This window comes from Macaca mulatta, chromosome 6 (genome assembly GCF_049350105.2).
Source record: "Macaca mulatta isolate MMU2019108-1 chromosome 6, T2T-MMU8v2.0, whole genome shotgun sequence".
Lineage (NCBI taxonomy): Eukaryota > Metazoa > Chordata > Mammalia > Primates > Cercopithecidae > Macaca > Macaca mulatta.
This window is the reverse complement of record NC_133411.1, coordinates 20,858,537-20,877,441: the sequence shown is the minus strand read 5'-3', so window position 1 is coordinate 20,877,441 and position 18,905 is coordinate 20,858,537. Positions and strand designations below refer to the sequence as shown.

At 34.3% G+C, this 18,905-nt stretch overlaps 1 protein-coding gene across 21 annotated transcripts in view; it reads left to right on the top strand.

The window, feature by feature from the left end:
- Positions 1-18,905, top strand: part of CDH18 (cadherin 18) — a 1,124,701-nt gene that overhangs the window by 1,046,322 nt on the left and 59,474 nt on the right. For all 21 annotated transcript variants that reach the window (XM_078004402.1, XM_015139758.3, XM_028849356.2 and 18 more), the window contains one exon: positions 3,752-3,888. In XM_078004402.1, coding sequence (XP_077860528.1) covers positions 3,752-3,888 — 137 coding nt within the window. The remainder of the gene's footprint in view (positions 1-3,751; positions 3,889-18,905) is intronic.

The following is an 18,905-nucleotide window of genomic DNA, read 5'->3' as shown; positions in this document are numbered from 1 at the left end:
CTAGCATTATGCTTACCATTTTTCTAATATATAAACTTAATTTAAACCTACATAAATTAAAATACGTTTAACTCTAAAAATATTAAGCCACTGATATTAGCACTTATGTTAGAAAGCCCAGTGTGAAGTGGCTAAAAAAGAGGAGATTGCGCTGGCAAAAAGAATACATATATTTTGGAAAACAAAACAAAACAAAACCTATTTTCTTCCAGACTGACAGTCCTAAGGTGATCGAATTTCTAAAACGAGACATGCTCTGCCATATTTCATAGGGATCTATAGCAATATAATCTGAGCTTTTCTGATAGTTGCTGCAGGAAACTTTGAAGCTGAATAATAAGTTCCAAATTTGAGTCCTCCAAATTTCAGATACAGAAGCTGATTTTCTTACAGTAACCAAAAATGGACAATTTCTTAAAGACAGGTTAACATTAGATAATAAAATAGCCAGAAAGCCTACTGATTACATTTTAAAGGATGTTGTCCTTTCCACGTGAAAAGACATCTGTCATTTCCTAACCAGTTCAGCCCTCATCCTCAGCATTTATCCTCTGGGAAAGAGATATTATAAGAAGGGTGGGTTTTTTTTTGTTTTTTGGGGTTGTTTTTTTTTTTTTTTTTTTTTTCTAGTATAGACTCAATTCAAAGAAGGTGCAATGGTTTTACTGTAGCGTTGCTTTATGCTTTGAGAAGTCCAGTGACATGTAGATTTCCCACTATTATGTAGCATCTTGTTTTTGTGTCTCAGAATAAGATTTACTTTAAAATTGTACCTTTGCTTGTTTAAATTTCTTTTTTATGTTAAACTTTTTTCAATTAACATGTACTTATTATTAGAACATTCAGTGTTAGAACATTCAATGTACAGTGGTCACCTCCTTGTTTTGATCACACAAGTGATACAATCTGTCTCTTTTTATGTGTTTTTTACTGATAAGTTAGATTTCTTGGCATACTCCTTGCTGTGTAGTTTCATTCTCCATGCTGCTATTAATATCCTCTGCCATGTGTGTTCATGCCTATCCACAGGAGGTTAGAAGATTTCACACCTTAGCAATATGCTCTGCATACCCTTCTAACACCTTATGCCTATGAGAGGCATGGGGTTGTACTGCAATTCCACTTACTCTCTGTTCTAGAAAGTCTGATGAATTTTGCAATATTTACATCACCACACCTATCCTATATTTCTACCCAGCTTTTCTTCTTTTACTCATACTAAAATGGAAGAAGCATCCCTATTACTTTCAATGGGAAATTTCTACAACTGCCCTGGAATCCAATTCTTTTCACCTTCTCATGAGTTTTACCATTTTTGATAGTCCGCTTTTTCAAAAGCATCATTTCTTTCAGCGAAGATAATGCTTCTTATTTCCCATATAAAAGAAAATAATTTGTTGAACCCACTTTTCTGATGACATAAAATGCTTTTTTTTTTTTTTTTCTGCTGTTCATTCAGGAAAAGATATCGATCCATTGTCTTGACTCATGGTCTTTGTATCTTCTCTTGAAGCCACTGCAATAAATCTCCAATCCTTTGATATTTTTTCTGATGTTATTCTTGACAAGTTAACTATTAATAATACTGTCTATCTTGCCAAATCCAATTAACCCTCACTAACCTCAATCAATCTCCTAACAGACTACACCCCAGTTGTTAGCTCCTTCCTTCCTGGTAAGACATTTCTTGGCTGCACATCACTCCCCCTCCCAGTTTTCCCCTCTCTCCTTTGGCTGCCACCATCTCTGAACAGATATTGGCCTGCTCTATACTCAGTAGGTTGTATACTTTAGTGCTCAATCTTTTATTTCTTTTCTCTTACAATTCTGTTCCAGATGAGATGATACCATTCCCATTACCTTACCTTTATGCTCCTATGTCATCTCAAACTTATATTTCCTGTTTAGAAAGGACAATTGAACTCCATACCCATATTTGACTTTTGCTTTTTATTCCACGTGGGTATCTAATGGGCATTAAAGACGTAATCATTCATTTTTCCCAAATTACCATTCCCTAACTCTTTTTATCCACCTCAGTAAAGGGGCCTATCAATTAAATAGTAGGTCAAACACACACATGCAAATGAATTACCTGTGATTTAATTGCTGTACTAATGCCACTTCAACAAAAAGTCTACGAATTGCATTTCATATATAGCAATATGTTATACACTTCTTTCCATTATCTTGTATCTTTCCATCTTTGTCCAAGTTGACAAAGAATTTGTTTATAAATTGTTTTCAAGTTTCTACAATCTATGATAAAAAGTAGCCACTGTTATTTTTCAGAACATGAATTAATCTTTTTATTTTTTTGAATTTGACATTCTTCCCATTGCTTTCACAAAAGAGTAAAAACTCTTTGCCTTGTCCTACCTTGTCCTAACTCTTGGACATTCACGTTTTCAGTTTGCATAGCCACATTTACATAGATTTGTTTTCTAACCAATTCAAACTTTTTATTTAATTTGGATCTTTGCATCTTGGTTTTCTCCATTTCCTATGTTCTTCCCTAGCACTTTTCACATAATTAGTCCATTTCATCTTTCAGGTCCAGATAAAATATTACTTAAGCTTAGATTTTAAAAGAGAAATAAGCATTAGAGGCTTTAGGAGAAAAGAGAATATTTCTCTCCTTAAATAGTTGTAGAAATAGTCTGAAGCTTTTCTAGAGCATATGATAATTGTTTAATAGTATTTATTCATAGATATGTCAATCAGCTGTTGCTAAATAACACATAACTGCAAAACCCAGGGGTCTTAAAAAAAGCTATGTCTGACTATACCGTATGTGTCGATGGGTTAGCTGAGGGCTAGCTGAATTAGGCTAGCTTTTGATGTCAGTTCTGTTTATCTCTGGGGCACTCAATCATGCATCTGCACATTTACTAGGTTGATCTACTCTAGGTTGGGAGCCTTAATTGGGACAACTTTGCCCCAATTAAGGTCTTACCTTAATTCCTCCTGCTAGGACAAGTTAATTAGCCCAAGCATGCTTTTCTTGTGGCAGTGGCATAGCATACAAGGAAACATACAAAGTCTCATGAAACCTAGGCCCAGAAAGAAGACAGACAAGATCACTTTCAGCTCATTTGATTACAAAAGTAAGCTGAAATCTAACCCAATATGAGAGAATCCTGCAAGATTACATGAATTGAAGAGGAAAAATAATTTGTGGCCTATAATTCAACCTATCTTTATTTTTTATCTCATTCTTTGATCGAACAAAGGTTTAGTTGAACTGTGATGGAGGTACAATGTTAATAAATATAAATGTTTTGTTTTTCATTTTATATTTATCTTTAAACCTTAGCTACAATGAAATTTCAAGATAAATTCCTAATTTATCTCTGACTTCAAGGATTCTAATTTTTTTTTTTTTTTTTTTTTGGATAATAGCAACAAGAAATCTTATTGTAGTTTTTTTTTTTTTTTTTTTTAATTAAACATAGGTTTCTAAGAGGTAAGTTCTTTTGGTCTCTCCATTATTAATCCCTGTGTTTCTACTATCTACTTTTATTCATGGAACTTGGTAAGACCTAACAAAATTATTCTTTGAATTAGTAATTGAACTTAGAATTAAAGACTGACAGATAAAAATAATTGATGTAAGTTCTATAAAAATATAAAACTGCCATGTAATCAAATATTGAACATTTTAATGTATTTAAATATAATGCTTCTCTTGGTTCAGTTGTATTTTCTTCATTATAACATCAAATAAAAAATTCTCTTTTTTTTTCTCTAGATACTTCATCAACTACAATGCTGAAGATGACAGATTTTTCAACATTGATGCCAATACTGGAACCATTAAGACTACAAAGGTTCTTGACAGAGAAGAAACTCCATGGTACAACATCACAGTCACTGCTTCAGAAAATGGTAAACTACTTCATATATCATAGTAAAAGATGTCACTGGTACAAGAAGACTTATACTGAAATATCTTTATTTTTGATATCAGGATCTAAGAGAGTAAGCGGAATGTATTAGATATAATTTATTATCAGAGAATAAGCGAAGTATATTAGATATAATTTATCCTTATCAGATAGCATGAATAAGTCTTGTACATTCCTCCTTACTGTAATTCTGACACGGTGATGGAAAATTGGCGTCACAGAACACTTATGCCTTATCCTTGAGTCAAGGGCATTTGGTTCTCCTTCTAATTGGGAGACTTGCTTTTTCATTTGCTTTTGCCGTACTTAACCTATCAAGTCTTTGGAAGAAGGGTACCTCATATGTGTGGTAGTTTAGGGAAAAAGAAAGAAATAAAAATATATAATTGCACATGGATTATTTTGTCAATGTAACACCTCTGCTCAAGTTTCAAAAACACTTATAGAACTTACAGTAAAAGAATAATTCTTGGAATTTCAACAGCCAGATCTAGGCTCTCTTCAAGTACATGATCTAAAGCTGAGGGTAACTCTTGTTCTACCTCCACCCAGAATATTCCATTGTGATAAACACCTAAGCTCAGGAAACAACATACAAAAATACATATCCATAATACTGCTGGGATCATAAAGGTAGATATGACTGTGTGAAATGAAATTAGAATATAATTCTAAGAAAATGAAGCCATCTTCATAACAATAAAGTTTTTTAACATATTCATAAGTAGACCAAAGGTACGAATTATCCTCACTTTAAAAGTGATGAAGAGTTTATATATATATATATTTAGGAAATGTTTTGATGTGTTCATGAAAAACCATTAATATATTAGAGTTTAAGAATACTTCACATTTGAAAATAGTGCCATATAAAGTAAAATCACGTTCTGTTTTTCTTTCGGAGGATCTAAAACATTAAAAATTGTAACAGCTTCATTGATATATCATTCATATAGCATAAAATGTACCATTTTAAAGTGTATAGCTCAATGGTTTCTAGAATATTCACAGAGTTGTACATCCAGCACCACAACCAATTTCAAAACATTTTTATTACTCCAAAAAAAACAAAAATTCTGCATTACTTAGTCATAATCCCCCACACTGCCTCACCTTAATTCAGGAAGCCATTAATTTACTTTCTGTCTGTATAAATTTGCCTGCTATTGCTTTGTTATATAAAAGAATCATGTAATAGGTAGTCCTTTGTGACAGGTTCCTGTCATTGAGCATTGGTGTGTTAAATGTTTATCCATATTATAGTATGTGTCATCAATACTTAAATTTTATTGCCAAAATTATTCTATTGTATTGATATATCACATATTTATCCATTCTTTACTTGACAAACATTCATCTGGTTTCCATTTTTTTTCCTAATATGAATAATATTGCTGTAGGCATTGGTGTGAAAGTAGTGGAAATGTTTCCGTTTCTCTTGAGTATATGCCTAGGAGTGAAATTGCGGGTAACTCATATGATAATTCTATGTGTAGCCATTTGATGAACTGGCAGATTTTCTTCCAGAGTGGATGCACTGTTTTACATTTCTGACAGCAATATTCCAATTTCTTCATATTTCTACCAACATATATTCCTATCTGTCTTTTTATTATAGCCATTCTAGTGGTGTGAGGTGGTATTGCACTGTAGTTTATGCATACTTCTATTGCCCTTAATTATATAGCAATCATGAGGCTATTTCAGTGTTTTTTATTCTACTTGGATTTTGGTGTCTACAAAATTAGCTCAAGTGACTTTCATTTGGATTGGTTTTTCAACATAGTATCTCTGTAAAAGTAACTTTTCACTAATTCATTTTAAAGGGGTGCTCTAAAGAATCCATGAGTGAGTTCAATTGCAATCACTTCTGGTTATTTTCGTCTTCAAAATAGCCAGATGTTAGCAATCGTGGATCCTTAGTAACATAAGAACAAATTAAATGGTGATTAAATAATAAGGACTCATTAAAAATTAGTTAAGAAATAAAGGGATGAATGGGAAAAATATATCCAAGAAAAAAATTATGAGGGCTGAAATGGTTTGATTGTGTCCTCACCCATGTCTCATCTTGAGATGTAGCTCACACAATTCCCACATGTCATCGGAGGGACCCAGTGAGAGGTAATTGAATCATGGGGGCTGGTCTTTCCCATGCTGTTCTCATGATAGTGAATAAATCTCAGGAGATCTGATGGCATTATGAAGGGGAGTTCCCCTGCACACTCTGTCTCTTGCCTGCCACCATGTAATATGTGACTTTGCTTCTCCTTTGCCTTCTTTCATGATTGTGAGGCCTTCCTAGCCATGTGAAACTAAGTGCATTAAACCTTTTTCCTTTATAAATTACCCAGTCTCAGGTATGTCTTTATCAGTAGTGTGAAAACAGACTAATACAGTAAATTGATACCAATAGAGTGTGGTAGTGCTGCAAAGATACTTGAAAATGTGGAAGTGACTTTGGAATCGGGTAACAGTCAGAGGTTGAAACAGTTTGGAGGGCTCAGAAGAAGATTTTAAAAAGTGGGAAAATTTGGAACTTCCTAGATACTGAGAGTGCTCGGAAGACAGGAAGATGTAGGAAAGTTTGGAACCTCCTAAAAACTTGTTGAATGGCTTTGACCAAAATGCTTATAGTAATATAAACAATAAAGTTCAGGCTGTTGTGATCTCAGATGGAGATAAGGAACTTTTTGGGAATTGGAGCAAAGGTGATTCTTAATGTGCTTTAATAGAGACTAGCAGCTTTTTGCCTCTGCCCTAGAAATCTGTGGAACTTTGAACTGGACAGAGATGATTTGAGGTATCTGGTGGAAGAAATCTCTAAGCGACAAAGAGTTCAAGAGGAAGCAGAGCATAAAAGTTTGGAAAATTTACAGCTTGATGATGAGATAGAAAAGAAAAACCATTTACTTGGGAGAAATTCAAGCCTACTGCAGAAATTTGCATAAGTAACAAGGAGCCAAATGTTAAAAACCTAGACAATGGGGAAAATGTCTCCAAGGCATGTCAAAGATCTTCACAGCTGACCCTCCCATCACAGACCCAGAGACTTGCACGGGCTGGGTCAGGGCCCCCTGCTGTGTGTAGCCTAGGTACTTGGTGCCCTGCATCCCAGTCGCACCAGCTGTGGCACAAAAAGGGCCAAGGTATAGCTTGGGCAGTGACTTCATAGGGTGCAAGCCCTAAGCCTTGGCATCTTGCACATGGTGTTGAGCCTGAGGGTACATAGAAGTCAAGAACTGAGGTTTGGGAACCTCCTCCTAGATTTCAGAGAATATATGGAAACCATTAGACATCCAGACAGAAGTTTGCTGCTGGGATGGGTCCTCATGGAGAACCTCTGCCAAGGCAGTACAGAAGGGAAATGTAGGGTGCAAGTCCCCACACAGAATTTCCACTGGGGCACTGTCTAGTGGAGCTATGAGAAGATGGCCAACGCCCTCCAGACCCCAGAATGGTAAATCCTCTGACAGGTTGCACTGCGCACCTTAAAAAGCCACAGACACTCAATGCTAGCCCTTAAAACAGCTGGGAGGGGTCTTGTACCCTGCAAAGCCACAGGGTTGGACCTGCCCAAGCCCATGGGAGCCCACCTTTTGCATCAGCATGATCTGGATGTGAGACATGGAGTCAAAGGACATAATTTTGGAACTTTAAGACTTGACTGCCCCGCTGGATTTCAGACTTGCATGGGGCCTGTAGCCCCTTCATTTTGACCAATTTTTCCCATTTGGAGTGGCTATATTTACTTACTTAATGCCTGGATCCCCATTGTGTCTAGGAAGTCACTAATTTGCTTTTGATTTTCCAGGCTCATAAGCAGAAGGGACTTGCCTTGTCTCAGATGAGACTTTGGACTGTGAACTTTTGAGTTAATGCTGAAATAAGTTAAGACTTTGGAGGATCATTGGGAAGACATGATTGGTTTTGAAATGTGATGACATGAGTTGTGGGAGGGACCAGGAGTGGAATAATATGCTTTGGCTGTGTCCCCACACAAATCTCATCTTTAATTATAGCTCCTGTAATTTCCACATGTTGTGGGAGGGAGCAGGTGGCAGGTAATCGAATCATGGAGCTCATCTTTTCCATGCTGTTCTCATCATAGTGAATAAGTCTCATGAAATCTGATAGTTTTATAAAGGGGTGTTCTGCACACACTTTCTCTTGCCTGCTGCCACGTAAGATGTGACTTTGCTTCTCATTTGCCTTCCGCCATGACTGTGAGGCCTCCCCAGCTTCAGATATGTCTTTATTAGCAGCATGAGAACAGACTAATACAAGGGTGTTGAGCTACTTCTTCAGAAAAGAGAATCAACTCCAGAAGCATTTCAATCAGAAGCCATGCTTTAGATTCATTTTTATTCGCTACCTCACTCCAAATAATATTTGCATTAAGTAGAATGTAATTTATGAATATATATGAGTTCATGCATTCATAAAAATTATGTTATTTGCAATCATCACCAAAATAAATGCCTGTTTTTACTAAGTAACATCCTGATTATATATTTACTTGGTAAAATATAGGTATATTTTTATTATGTGCAATACTTTATATGGAGTTTGAGTTGATCTATATCTACTAAGTAAAGCAGAACAAAATTGTAATTTTCTGAGTTTTTAGATGGTAATAAAACAACCTTGGAGAACACCTCAATGAGCATTACTAAAATATAATTTAATTCTAATCATAAATAGGTGTATAGAAAGAAAGAGCACTAGTAAAGATTTTATAGCCATGTTGGGAGACTGTATTTAGAAATGAAATGCATGCACTGATTACTTGGCTTAATTGCCTGTTAATGTCATCAGGAACATTGCCAGGTACAATTGTTTGTCAACCTTAATCTCAACATCAGCCACGTTACCCAAGTATTTTCTGATATATTCTGTTTTGGAAGGGTAGCTGATACTTTTTCAAGTTGTATTTTTAAAAATCGTCTTAATGTACAGGTTCTGAAGAGCCAGTTGTTTTGTGAAGTGACATTCAGTAGTGAATGTTTGTAAGTATTTTTTTTAGCCTACCTAGGGGTTTATGTCAACAAGAGAAAGGTGCCTCCTCTGGGCAGGTGAGGCATTGCAGCAGTATCTAGGAAGGAATGAGGGCAAGGGGAAAACAGTGCTTCTTCCTTCTTGTGAGCAGGCCTTGTTTCAGGGTCATACAAGATACCAATATAAATATTCCAGTTCCTAAATCTGTACTTATTCTAATATGACCCTTTAGGGAAGCTGATGTTTGCTGAGCCCAATCATTGGTCAGGTTATTTTAACTCAGTAAGTTTTATTTTGTTATTTATTTTTGAAATTCATATTGTGAAAGAAATTAACTTTTGGAATTGTAAAGATAACATTATGAGGATGATAAATTCAAGATATTGTCTATGGTCAGAGACCTAGAAAGTGTTGTATTCTCATCATATATCACAGTTTTTGGGGAAAAGTACTTTCCAAGTAAAGACCTGCAGAACGTTTCTGCAGGGGGTAACACCACCTTCCCTCTATGCAATCTATAATACAGCTGTTTGGTAATTTGAATTAGTTTTCTATTGTTGTGTAACAGATAATAATAAGATTTCTGTAGGTCAGAAATTCAGGTGGGCTTAAGGTCTCAAAAGGCTGAGATCGTGTGCCAGCTGGAATGAGCTCTTCTCCAATGGCTATGAGATTCTTACTGGATAATAAACTTTCCTTCAAACTTACATACTGTCACTCAATTTTCCCTTTATGCATCCCTGGTATAATGCATATTACGCATATTTCCATCCCAACTCTTTGTTAGGACCTACAAATAAGACATCAATGACTGCCTGATAACCAAAACCTATCAGTACTTTTTACCTTTCGTCTTTCCCTCATTTCTTGGTGACATTTGACTATGTTCATCTTTCTTTTACCTCTTACAATTTTCTATATATTAGCTCCCATTCCAGTATTTTGGTGTTGGGTACTTTATCATCTTTATCCTAAAATATCCTTCAATTAACTCATGCAGAATATATTAATAAATGATACTTGCTAGGCAGTGTGGTATTTTAGACACTAGGGATATTGAGAATATTATTTTGCCTTTGAGGCGTTTGAGTGTAATTCATAAGACAAGGTAAGTAGATAATTGCATTTTGGAAAATTACTGCGGAAACAGGATTTTTAGGGATAAGAAAGTTTTTTTAGGGGCTACAAAACGGTAGTTTAATCACTCTAAGGGGATCAGTGAAGGTTTCATAGAGAGGATAATGCATGGATTCAGTCTTGAGTTGAGGGATAAGTAAAGGTTGCCCTGCATATTCTCTTCTGAATCCAAATGTGTCTGAATTTGTGTGTTAAGATTCTCCAGAGAAACAGAGTGATAGGGAGGATGTGTGTGTGTGCACACACACAGACACATATATATGTACATATATTGAGATATGGAAATAGACAGAGAAAGAGAGAGAGAAAGAGAGAGGGGGAACAGAAAGATTTATTATAAAAATTTGGCTCTCGTGATTATGGAAGCTGACAAATCCCAAATCTGCACTCTATCCCACTTTGAGTCCAAAGGCAGGCAGACTGCTATAGAGCCAGGAAAAGCTCATGCAAAGCTGTGAAGCAGGAGAATTCTCTGTCATTGGGGGGAAGTAATTTGGTTCTAGTCAGGCCCTCAACTGATTGAATGAGGCCCACCAACAATATGAAAGACCATCTGCTTTACTCAGTCTCCCAATGCTAATGCTAATCTCATTCCAAAACACCTAGAATAATGTGTGACTATATAAATCTGCACTGCATAGCTCAGGTAAGTTGACACATAAAATTAACCATCATGGTACCATATACTGCATCATTCACACCGTTATCTGAGTGATATTTCGCAATATCTGGATCTCAAACCTAACTACACATTATGTTTTTGAGTCCCCTCAAGTGTTATACCCACTGCTTATCTGAGATTCTGAGATTCATTTTTCCTGAAGAAGGTCCTCAGCATCTTACATTCCAAACTGGTAGCTCTCAAAGTGTGTTCCATGGGAACTAATAATGCAGATCCTCAGGCCTCGGCCCAAATCTAGTGAATCCGACACTCTGTGGTGGAGGCCCAGAAACCCTGGTCCTGTCAGGCCTTCCATGTGTTTCTCATTCATGCTAAAGTGTAAGGACCATTGCCCTATATGAATCTAATGTAAAGTTAAGGTTAAGGTTAAGAAACATTGTTTGTAACCACAATTTGATTTAAATCATAGCTCCATTTAGTTCCAATCCTATGACAAACACATGCGCAGAGACACATAAACGTTTCTTGATGGTCTAAGAAATAAACTCCACGTGGATGGATTTTCTTAACAAGACTCAGCCCTCTCAGTTTTCAGCTTAATCCTCTGAAAAATGTGTATTGTGTTTTTAGTCATAGTCCCCACACAGGCCAGGGTTTTTCAATAATTTCATAATCCTTTCATCTCTCAGTGACCTGTTTTCATTTTGCTCTGCTTTACAAAGTTACTTACTTATAAGAACTGTTTAAAATGTCACATCTGTAAAGTTTTTTTGCAACAACCTAGACAAATATACAGTTTCTTTTCTTCCACAGGTAAACGTTGTGCATGCATTAAGTATAGCACTTATCACATTTCATTATAGTATTTTTTTCACCTCTATGGGCTTGTAACCATGTCAAGTTTAGAAATCTGGTCTAACTTATCTTTGTTCATCATAGTATTGTCAAATACTTAGTGAATGTCTTGGTATACAGAACGTGGTTAGTAAATTGTGTTAAATACATAAATATATTTTGCTCCTAATTTCTCTACCCATCATACCAGCTTAACAACTTCATGATTCACTACACAGTTTATTCTTCATTTAATGCAAATATCCTATTTAACCTTGTTCTATGCACTAAATGTAAAAATTTCTTTGACCTGATCAATTCACCAAAAGGAAACTCTAATCATTCATTGCTTGTATAACAGATAAACTTCCAAAAGAGCCAAAGTTTGGGAGATTATACTTTATTAAAACTTTCAATGTGTCTGAAAGCTTCTGCTATTTCCGGAATTTACAAGTGAAACAACAAAAAGTGCATATTGTATGCATTGCTTCAGCTGTCTTTTTCACTTTTTCTTTATGAAGATTACATACATAACAGTCCACAAACCAATGTTTGTGTTTTCTTTATTCATTGACTCTTTTTAGTTATTTTTTTCTCAACTCTCATGCAAACATATTGAAAGACTAGAATCCACAAATTTCAAATGGAATCCAACTGTTAATGTCAGATGATAGAAATGAAATGTTTGTGATTGTATTCCTTGCTGCCCTTAATATGAAATTATTTTTGGTTAGCAGCTGCATCTAACAATATAAAAACCCATTACCTCAGAGTGAGTATTTTTAAGTCCCTATAGTTTATAAACATTATTTTGTTATTGTCAATGTGCTTATTTTGATGTATGCAATTTGTCTTCCACAAATGTGATTGTATTAGCAATTTCCCTTAGCACACAAAGAGATCCTAATTGGCACTTTTTCTTAGCGCACAAAGGGAATAGCACAGAAAGAAGTCAGTATTGCCTTAACCAATAATCAAAAGTAATCAAACAAAATGGTTTTTAGAAATGTTGTGTATACATATAGGTATCAATCCATTGCCATGTAACAGATTGCTTCATAATGTAGTAATATAAAACATTAATAAACTATAGTGTGTTACACAGTTTCTTTGGGTCAGTAATAAGGGAACAGCTTACATGGGTGATTCAGGTTCAGAGGTTGTCACCCAGATTTTGATTAGTGCTGTAATTATTTCAAAATGTGACTGGACCTGGGGGAGACACTTCCAACATGTCTCACTTACATAGCTAGCAAGTTGGTGCTGGTTTTTGACAACGAACTCGGTTTTTCATGTCACGGACTCCTCCATAGGACTGGTGAGTGTCTTGATTGCCATGGCAGCTGGCCAGCTCAGAGTGAGTTACCCGAGAATGAGTGACCTGAAGGTAACCATCTTCTTTATGACCTAGCCTCAGAAATCGCACATTGTTACTTCTGCAATATTGTATTTAATAATATTAAATATGGAAAACCTTATTAGATACGGAAAGTCATTATACAAGGATATGAATACAGGCTGGAATAATTGGTGTTGCCTTGGAGGTGGCTGCCAGAATTTGTTCGAATGTTTTCACTTATATGTAAAAAAGCACACAAGGAAAAAATAATTCAATTTGTTCTCAAATTTAAAAGAGATTTATTGGCTCGTGTATCTGTAAAGTTCGTAGGTAAATTAAGCTCTGAGTTTGCTTTTATCAGTTCTCTGTCTCCAATTCTCCCTGATTTTTCATTTTCTGAATATTTTTTAACATCACCTTTATCCTTCATGTTGCTATATTATAGTAAGAAGTAACAAACTGTATGTTAACTTGTAACATGGTAATAAGATGAGTGATGCCAAAGTTGGGTTCATGCATTCTCATTCACAACCTGGGGAGATAAATTGTCATTTTACGTAGCCATTAAAAATGTTGCTGCTTTTGGATTTTTGTGTTTTGGTTTTTTGTTTTTTGTATTAATCTCCTTTCACTGCCTTAACAAATGTATTTAATACATGAAATTTGTCCATACATGGATAAATTATTGTGGCAAAATGAAAGGCATGTGGACACTGACTCAGGACCATCAGGCCCATATTTTTATTATTACTTATGGTTAACTCCTTTCAAACCTTTTTAGATTCTACATAATAAGGAGCAATTTCATGAGACAATCACAATATCCACCACATTTACTTAATGTGTGAATACATTTGACGATTTGTTAATTGCAATATCCCAGTGTTAGTGTCACATTGTAAGACAATTAGAACAAGTTTCTTTATTCAAAAGAAACCAAACCACTCAAATAATTTTATACAGCATTGCTAGATATTTATTTTATAGGTTTCTTTTTGTTGAATTTCTAATACCTCTTCCAATTTCCTTATGTGTATTGTATAAGATAACATTGCTTCTCCAAAAACTTATACAATAAGAACAATCAGAAAAGGGTTTTCATATTCCTCTGTCATCCTATCTATCAGCCTAGCTAGTAGATGTTGATATCTGTAAATATGGCTTTCTTCAGGTTCCTGAAATGCACTGTTCATGCCAAGTCTCTGGCCACTCCTTCTCATGACCTTATACTGTTCTTACTTGTTTGCTGTGAGACAATGCTCTTTCTATTTCATCTTCTTTCCTGAATTCTCATTTTTCACTGTCTAAAGCATGATTCCTCTGTCTTCAAAAACATGCTTTATTTTCTATCTGAAAATAAAATTAATTCATGCAAAGCAAAAAAAACAACAAAAGCTGAAAACATCTCTTGATCTAATATTCTCCTCCAAGTACAACTGTTATCTCATTCTTTTGACTGAAAAACTCCTTGAAATAATTTACTCTGTTTACAGTTTGTACTCTTTTCTTCCATGCTGTTTTAAATCCATTCTAACAAGACTCTTGACTTCGATACTTCAGCACAATCATTTTCAACCTCCATGTCGCAGAATCCAAAGCCTAATTCTCATTCCTCTACTCAACGAAGCATCAATATTTGATACGATTAACAACTCTTTCAAGAAAAAGACTCTTTCTTTGGCTTAAGGACATAATATCCTTTTGATTAACTCCATCCTTCTTTGGCTCTTCTTTCTGCATGCTGTTTAGTCCCTCCTCACTTCTCTACTTATTGAGTTGTGGGACCCCAAGTTTTAGACTTCAAATGTATCTTGAGTTGTTGCAATGGTGATTTCATTCAGCCTCGTAGATTTCATAACTCTCAAATTTTAATCTGCAGCTGCAATGTTATTTTCCCCTGCATTCCATATTAGCCACTTTAATATCTGCTCCTGAAGGTCTCAAACTTGACACGCTGCAAGTAAATCTCTGTAAAATCTGATTTCTCCCTCAATCTTCTTCAGATGTCTTATCTATCTTTGGAATGATGACAGTAGTCTTTAGCTTGCTTATATAAAGCATGCAGTCATTTTTCTCTTCTCTCTCATGTTCCACATCCAATCCACTAGAAACTTTTGTCAGCTATACCTTTAAAAACTATTTATAAGTCAACAATTTCTTATCGTTTGTCTCATTTCTACTCCACTTCAAACAACTTTCACCCCTTACCTGGGGTATTTTAATAGCTTTCTTTGGATCCTAACCTTAGCTTCCTTTGTGTTTGGGTCCTAAACTTAGCCTTCTTGTTATTCACCCACCTGTCATAATGTGCCTTTTAAATCATAAGTGACACTACATACTACTAAGTCAAATCAAATAATCCCAAATAAATGAAAATATGACACTCATAATGAATGAACCAAGATACAAACCCAGGCACTCACACATATATGACTATGTTGTCAAAAGTTCTGGATAGAGGAAATGAAAATATAAAAATGTTAATCATCAGATATTATGTATAAGGCACTTCTTTTTTTTTTCGTTTGTGCTATTTTATTAAAGAAACCAGTTTTTGGTTTTTTTTTTTTTTACAATTTTTATGATGAAAATATTCAAGTAGAAAAATAATAGTACAACAATAACTTATTGCTCCTGCCTTTTAAATTTTGTGATTTTGTCTTATTGGAACTATTTGAAAGTAAATTGCAAATGTTATAATACTTAATCAGGAAACACCAGTCTCTTTGACTGAAGGTTCTTTGATTATCTTTTTTTTCCCTCTTTTTTTTTTTATTTCTTAACTATTGCTTCAGATCACCTTGATGTCAACAACCCAGTGACAAGCATAAATGAGGAATATTCTCAATAATTTATAGTATTTATTATTTCAATAGAAGCAATACATTAATAAAGTTTATGTTGTTACTAAAAGTTCATTTTAAAGAAATTTGTTAGAATGATGCATTGGAAAAATTTTGTCAAAGAGAAGTCTATTTAAGAAAATGACAGAAAAAAGAAACCACTGGCTACAAATTTAATGTCTCAGAATATATCACTCTTGTTAACAAGTCAAGTTTCATGGGGAGCAATTTACATAGTAAAATTACCATTTTTATGTGTAAAGCATAATGAATTTTGCAGAGGCATCTAGTCACTTTCCACAACCTTCATCCACAAAAGTTAAATTTGAAGTGATTTCTCTTCCCTCACCTCCAAGTCCTGGTAACTACTTATAGTTTTACCTTTTTCAAATGTAATGAGAGTGACAAGTAGACACTGTGGGCTCCTTTGAGGCATTCTTTTCAGGAAGCTTTTGCGTTAATGAGTCAAGCTTATGAGTTACTCTTTTCAAGAAGCCATGCTTGGCTAATTTATATATATATTTTTAGTAGAGACGGGGTTTCACCATGTTGGCCAGACTGGTCTCGAACTCCTGACCTTAGCTGATCCACCTCCACCGGCCTCCCAAAGTGCTGTGATTGTAGGTGTGAGCCACCGTGCCCAGCCCAATTTGTGTGTGTGTGTGTGTGTACATACATTTTAACTTGTCTTGGGTAAATGGCTAAGTGTGGGATTGTTAAACAAAATACCATGTTCAAGTTTATGGAAATATGCCAAATTGCTTTCCAAACTGGCTATACAACTTTGCATTACTATCAGCAGTTGCTTCACGTCCTTCACATATGTTGCCAGGGTATTTTTTCCCCTCATTCTAATAAGTATGTAGTGACAACTTATTGTTGTTTTTATTTGCATTTCACTACAGAGAAGTGATGTTGAAAATATTTTCATGTGCAATCTGTATTTTCTTCTTTGGTGGATTTCCTATTCAGGATTTTGCAAAATTTTATAAACTTGTTTAGATTTTTATTGTTTGATTTTGAGATTTTAACGTATGTGGACATATGAGTTAATTAGATGTACATGTTTGGAATATATTCACTTATTTGTGTCTTATCTTTTCATTTTCTTAATAAATGCTATATTTAATGAGTTTTTCAAATAACATTTTCTTGAAAATTACAATTTGTTGGCTTTTTTTCTTTTATGGTTTTAATATTTTGTGTTTTTTTTCTAATAATTCTTTGCCAAACAAAAGGTAACAAAAATTTCCTTTATTAGTTTTATATATTTAAACCTCGAGGTTTTATATTTATATTTAAGGCTTCCTTTGGGCCATATTTTATGTATGATGAGTGGTAAGGGTCAAGTTTAATTTTCTTTAATATGAATTTACAGTGGATCCACCATTTGTCTAAATGCTATCATTTTCTCAATTATTATGGCTAGTTTGTCCATAAACACTTGAGCATTTATGTATTTATCAATTTCTTGACTGTCATTGGTACCACTGACAATGTACATACTATTACTACAGTGTTATGATTACTGTAGTTTTATAATGGCACAAAATCAGTGTGAGTTCTCCCACGTTTTTCTTCTGTCTTTTTGAAATTGTTTGAAACTGTTTAGAACAGTTTTTGTTGCATATAACTTTTAGAATCGGCTTATCAAATTATTCAACAATGTCGGATTTTTGATTCGTATTACATTGAATCTAAGTTTCACTTTGGGAGTGTGAACACCTCAATGAACGATATCGAGCATTTTATCCGTGAGTAAACACAGTATGTTTTCAGTTATCTAGGTCATTTAAACATTTCTCCTAGCAATATATGTAGAATTCAGCATACAAGTATTTCACATGTTTGTTTTCATGTTTATTCATGTTATATAAATTAGATGTTAAAATCTTCCTTTACTTTCATTTTTATAGAAATATATGTAAATACTGAACTTATATCCTGTGATACTGCTAAATTGTTTTAATAATTCTAATTTTTTTGTATATTATATGGTATTTTCTTCATAGAGAATCATTCTGGCTCTGAAAGAAGATAAATTTGTTTTCTATGTTGCAATTTATGTAACTTTTATTTCTTTTACTATTTACTCTAACTCTAACCCTAAAGATAGTGTTCAGGAGAAGTTTTGGGAGCATATATCCCTACATTTCTGTCTATTTCTAATCCTTGGGACAAAGCATTCAATATTCACCGATAAGAGTGATCATAGTCATAGATTTGTTGAGGTTGAGAAAGTCCCTTCTATTTGTAACTTGCGAAGTGTTCTTTATTTCTTATGTCATATTTGTTAACTTTTATTATGTGTGTATTGAATGTGTGCAGTGAATTATATTCACTGATTTTTAAATGTTAACCAACCAGTCTTCTTTTCCTAGGCTATCCCTCACTTGGTCATAATGAATGTATTATCAAAGCCTGAGATAGTCCTGGGGTTCTGCTTATGTAGCTCTCTTCTCCCAGAGAGCATTCTTCACATTATCTATTTTCTATTTTATATATTTTGTTCCATTTTACTATCCTTTGTGATGGCAGGCCAGTTTTAATCAGTTGCTTTTTCCTGACCAAAGTGGATTTTTTTTTTTTTTAGTTCTATTTCCAAACCAGTCAAACTTCTTATTGTAATTATGTAGTTTATTTAAATAGTAAACAAAATAATGACATATATGCACATAATGGATTCAGAATTTGTGTAACGTACTTTAAGTTGAAAGTTTCCCAAGACTTGATAAAAGTGATTTGCTAAAATTATGTTGCAATTAAGGAGAACAATTAGGCAATTATAAAATCTCAGGTAATTTTATAGAAGTAGACGTGTTGCCATGCTTAGTGTTTTGAAAGAATCTTCAAATTCTTCCCTCACTTAGAATCAATCAATTTTGGACTTCATAAATAACTTCGTAAGTAACTCAGTGTGTGTTATCTTTCTAAGAATGGTGGCATTAACCCCGAGCAGCAACAAATCTGTTCTCAGAGTTCTGTCCATACTCCTACATTGACAGATTGCAGTTTGATGAATAATTATGCATTTCAATATTTTTATACAAACATTTAAAATATATATGTATCGTTATTTTTATTAATTATTTTACATAGTAGCTGTTTTGCTTTAATTAGCATTTTCTGATGTTGATTCTATCTATAAGGAAATTTTTATTTTTATTTTTATTTTATTATTATTGTTATTTGAGATGTAGTCTCGCTGTTGCCCAGGCTGGAGT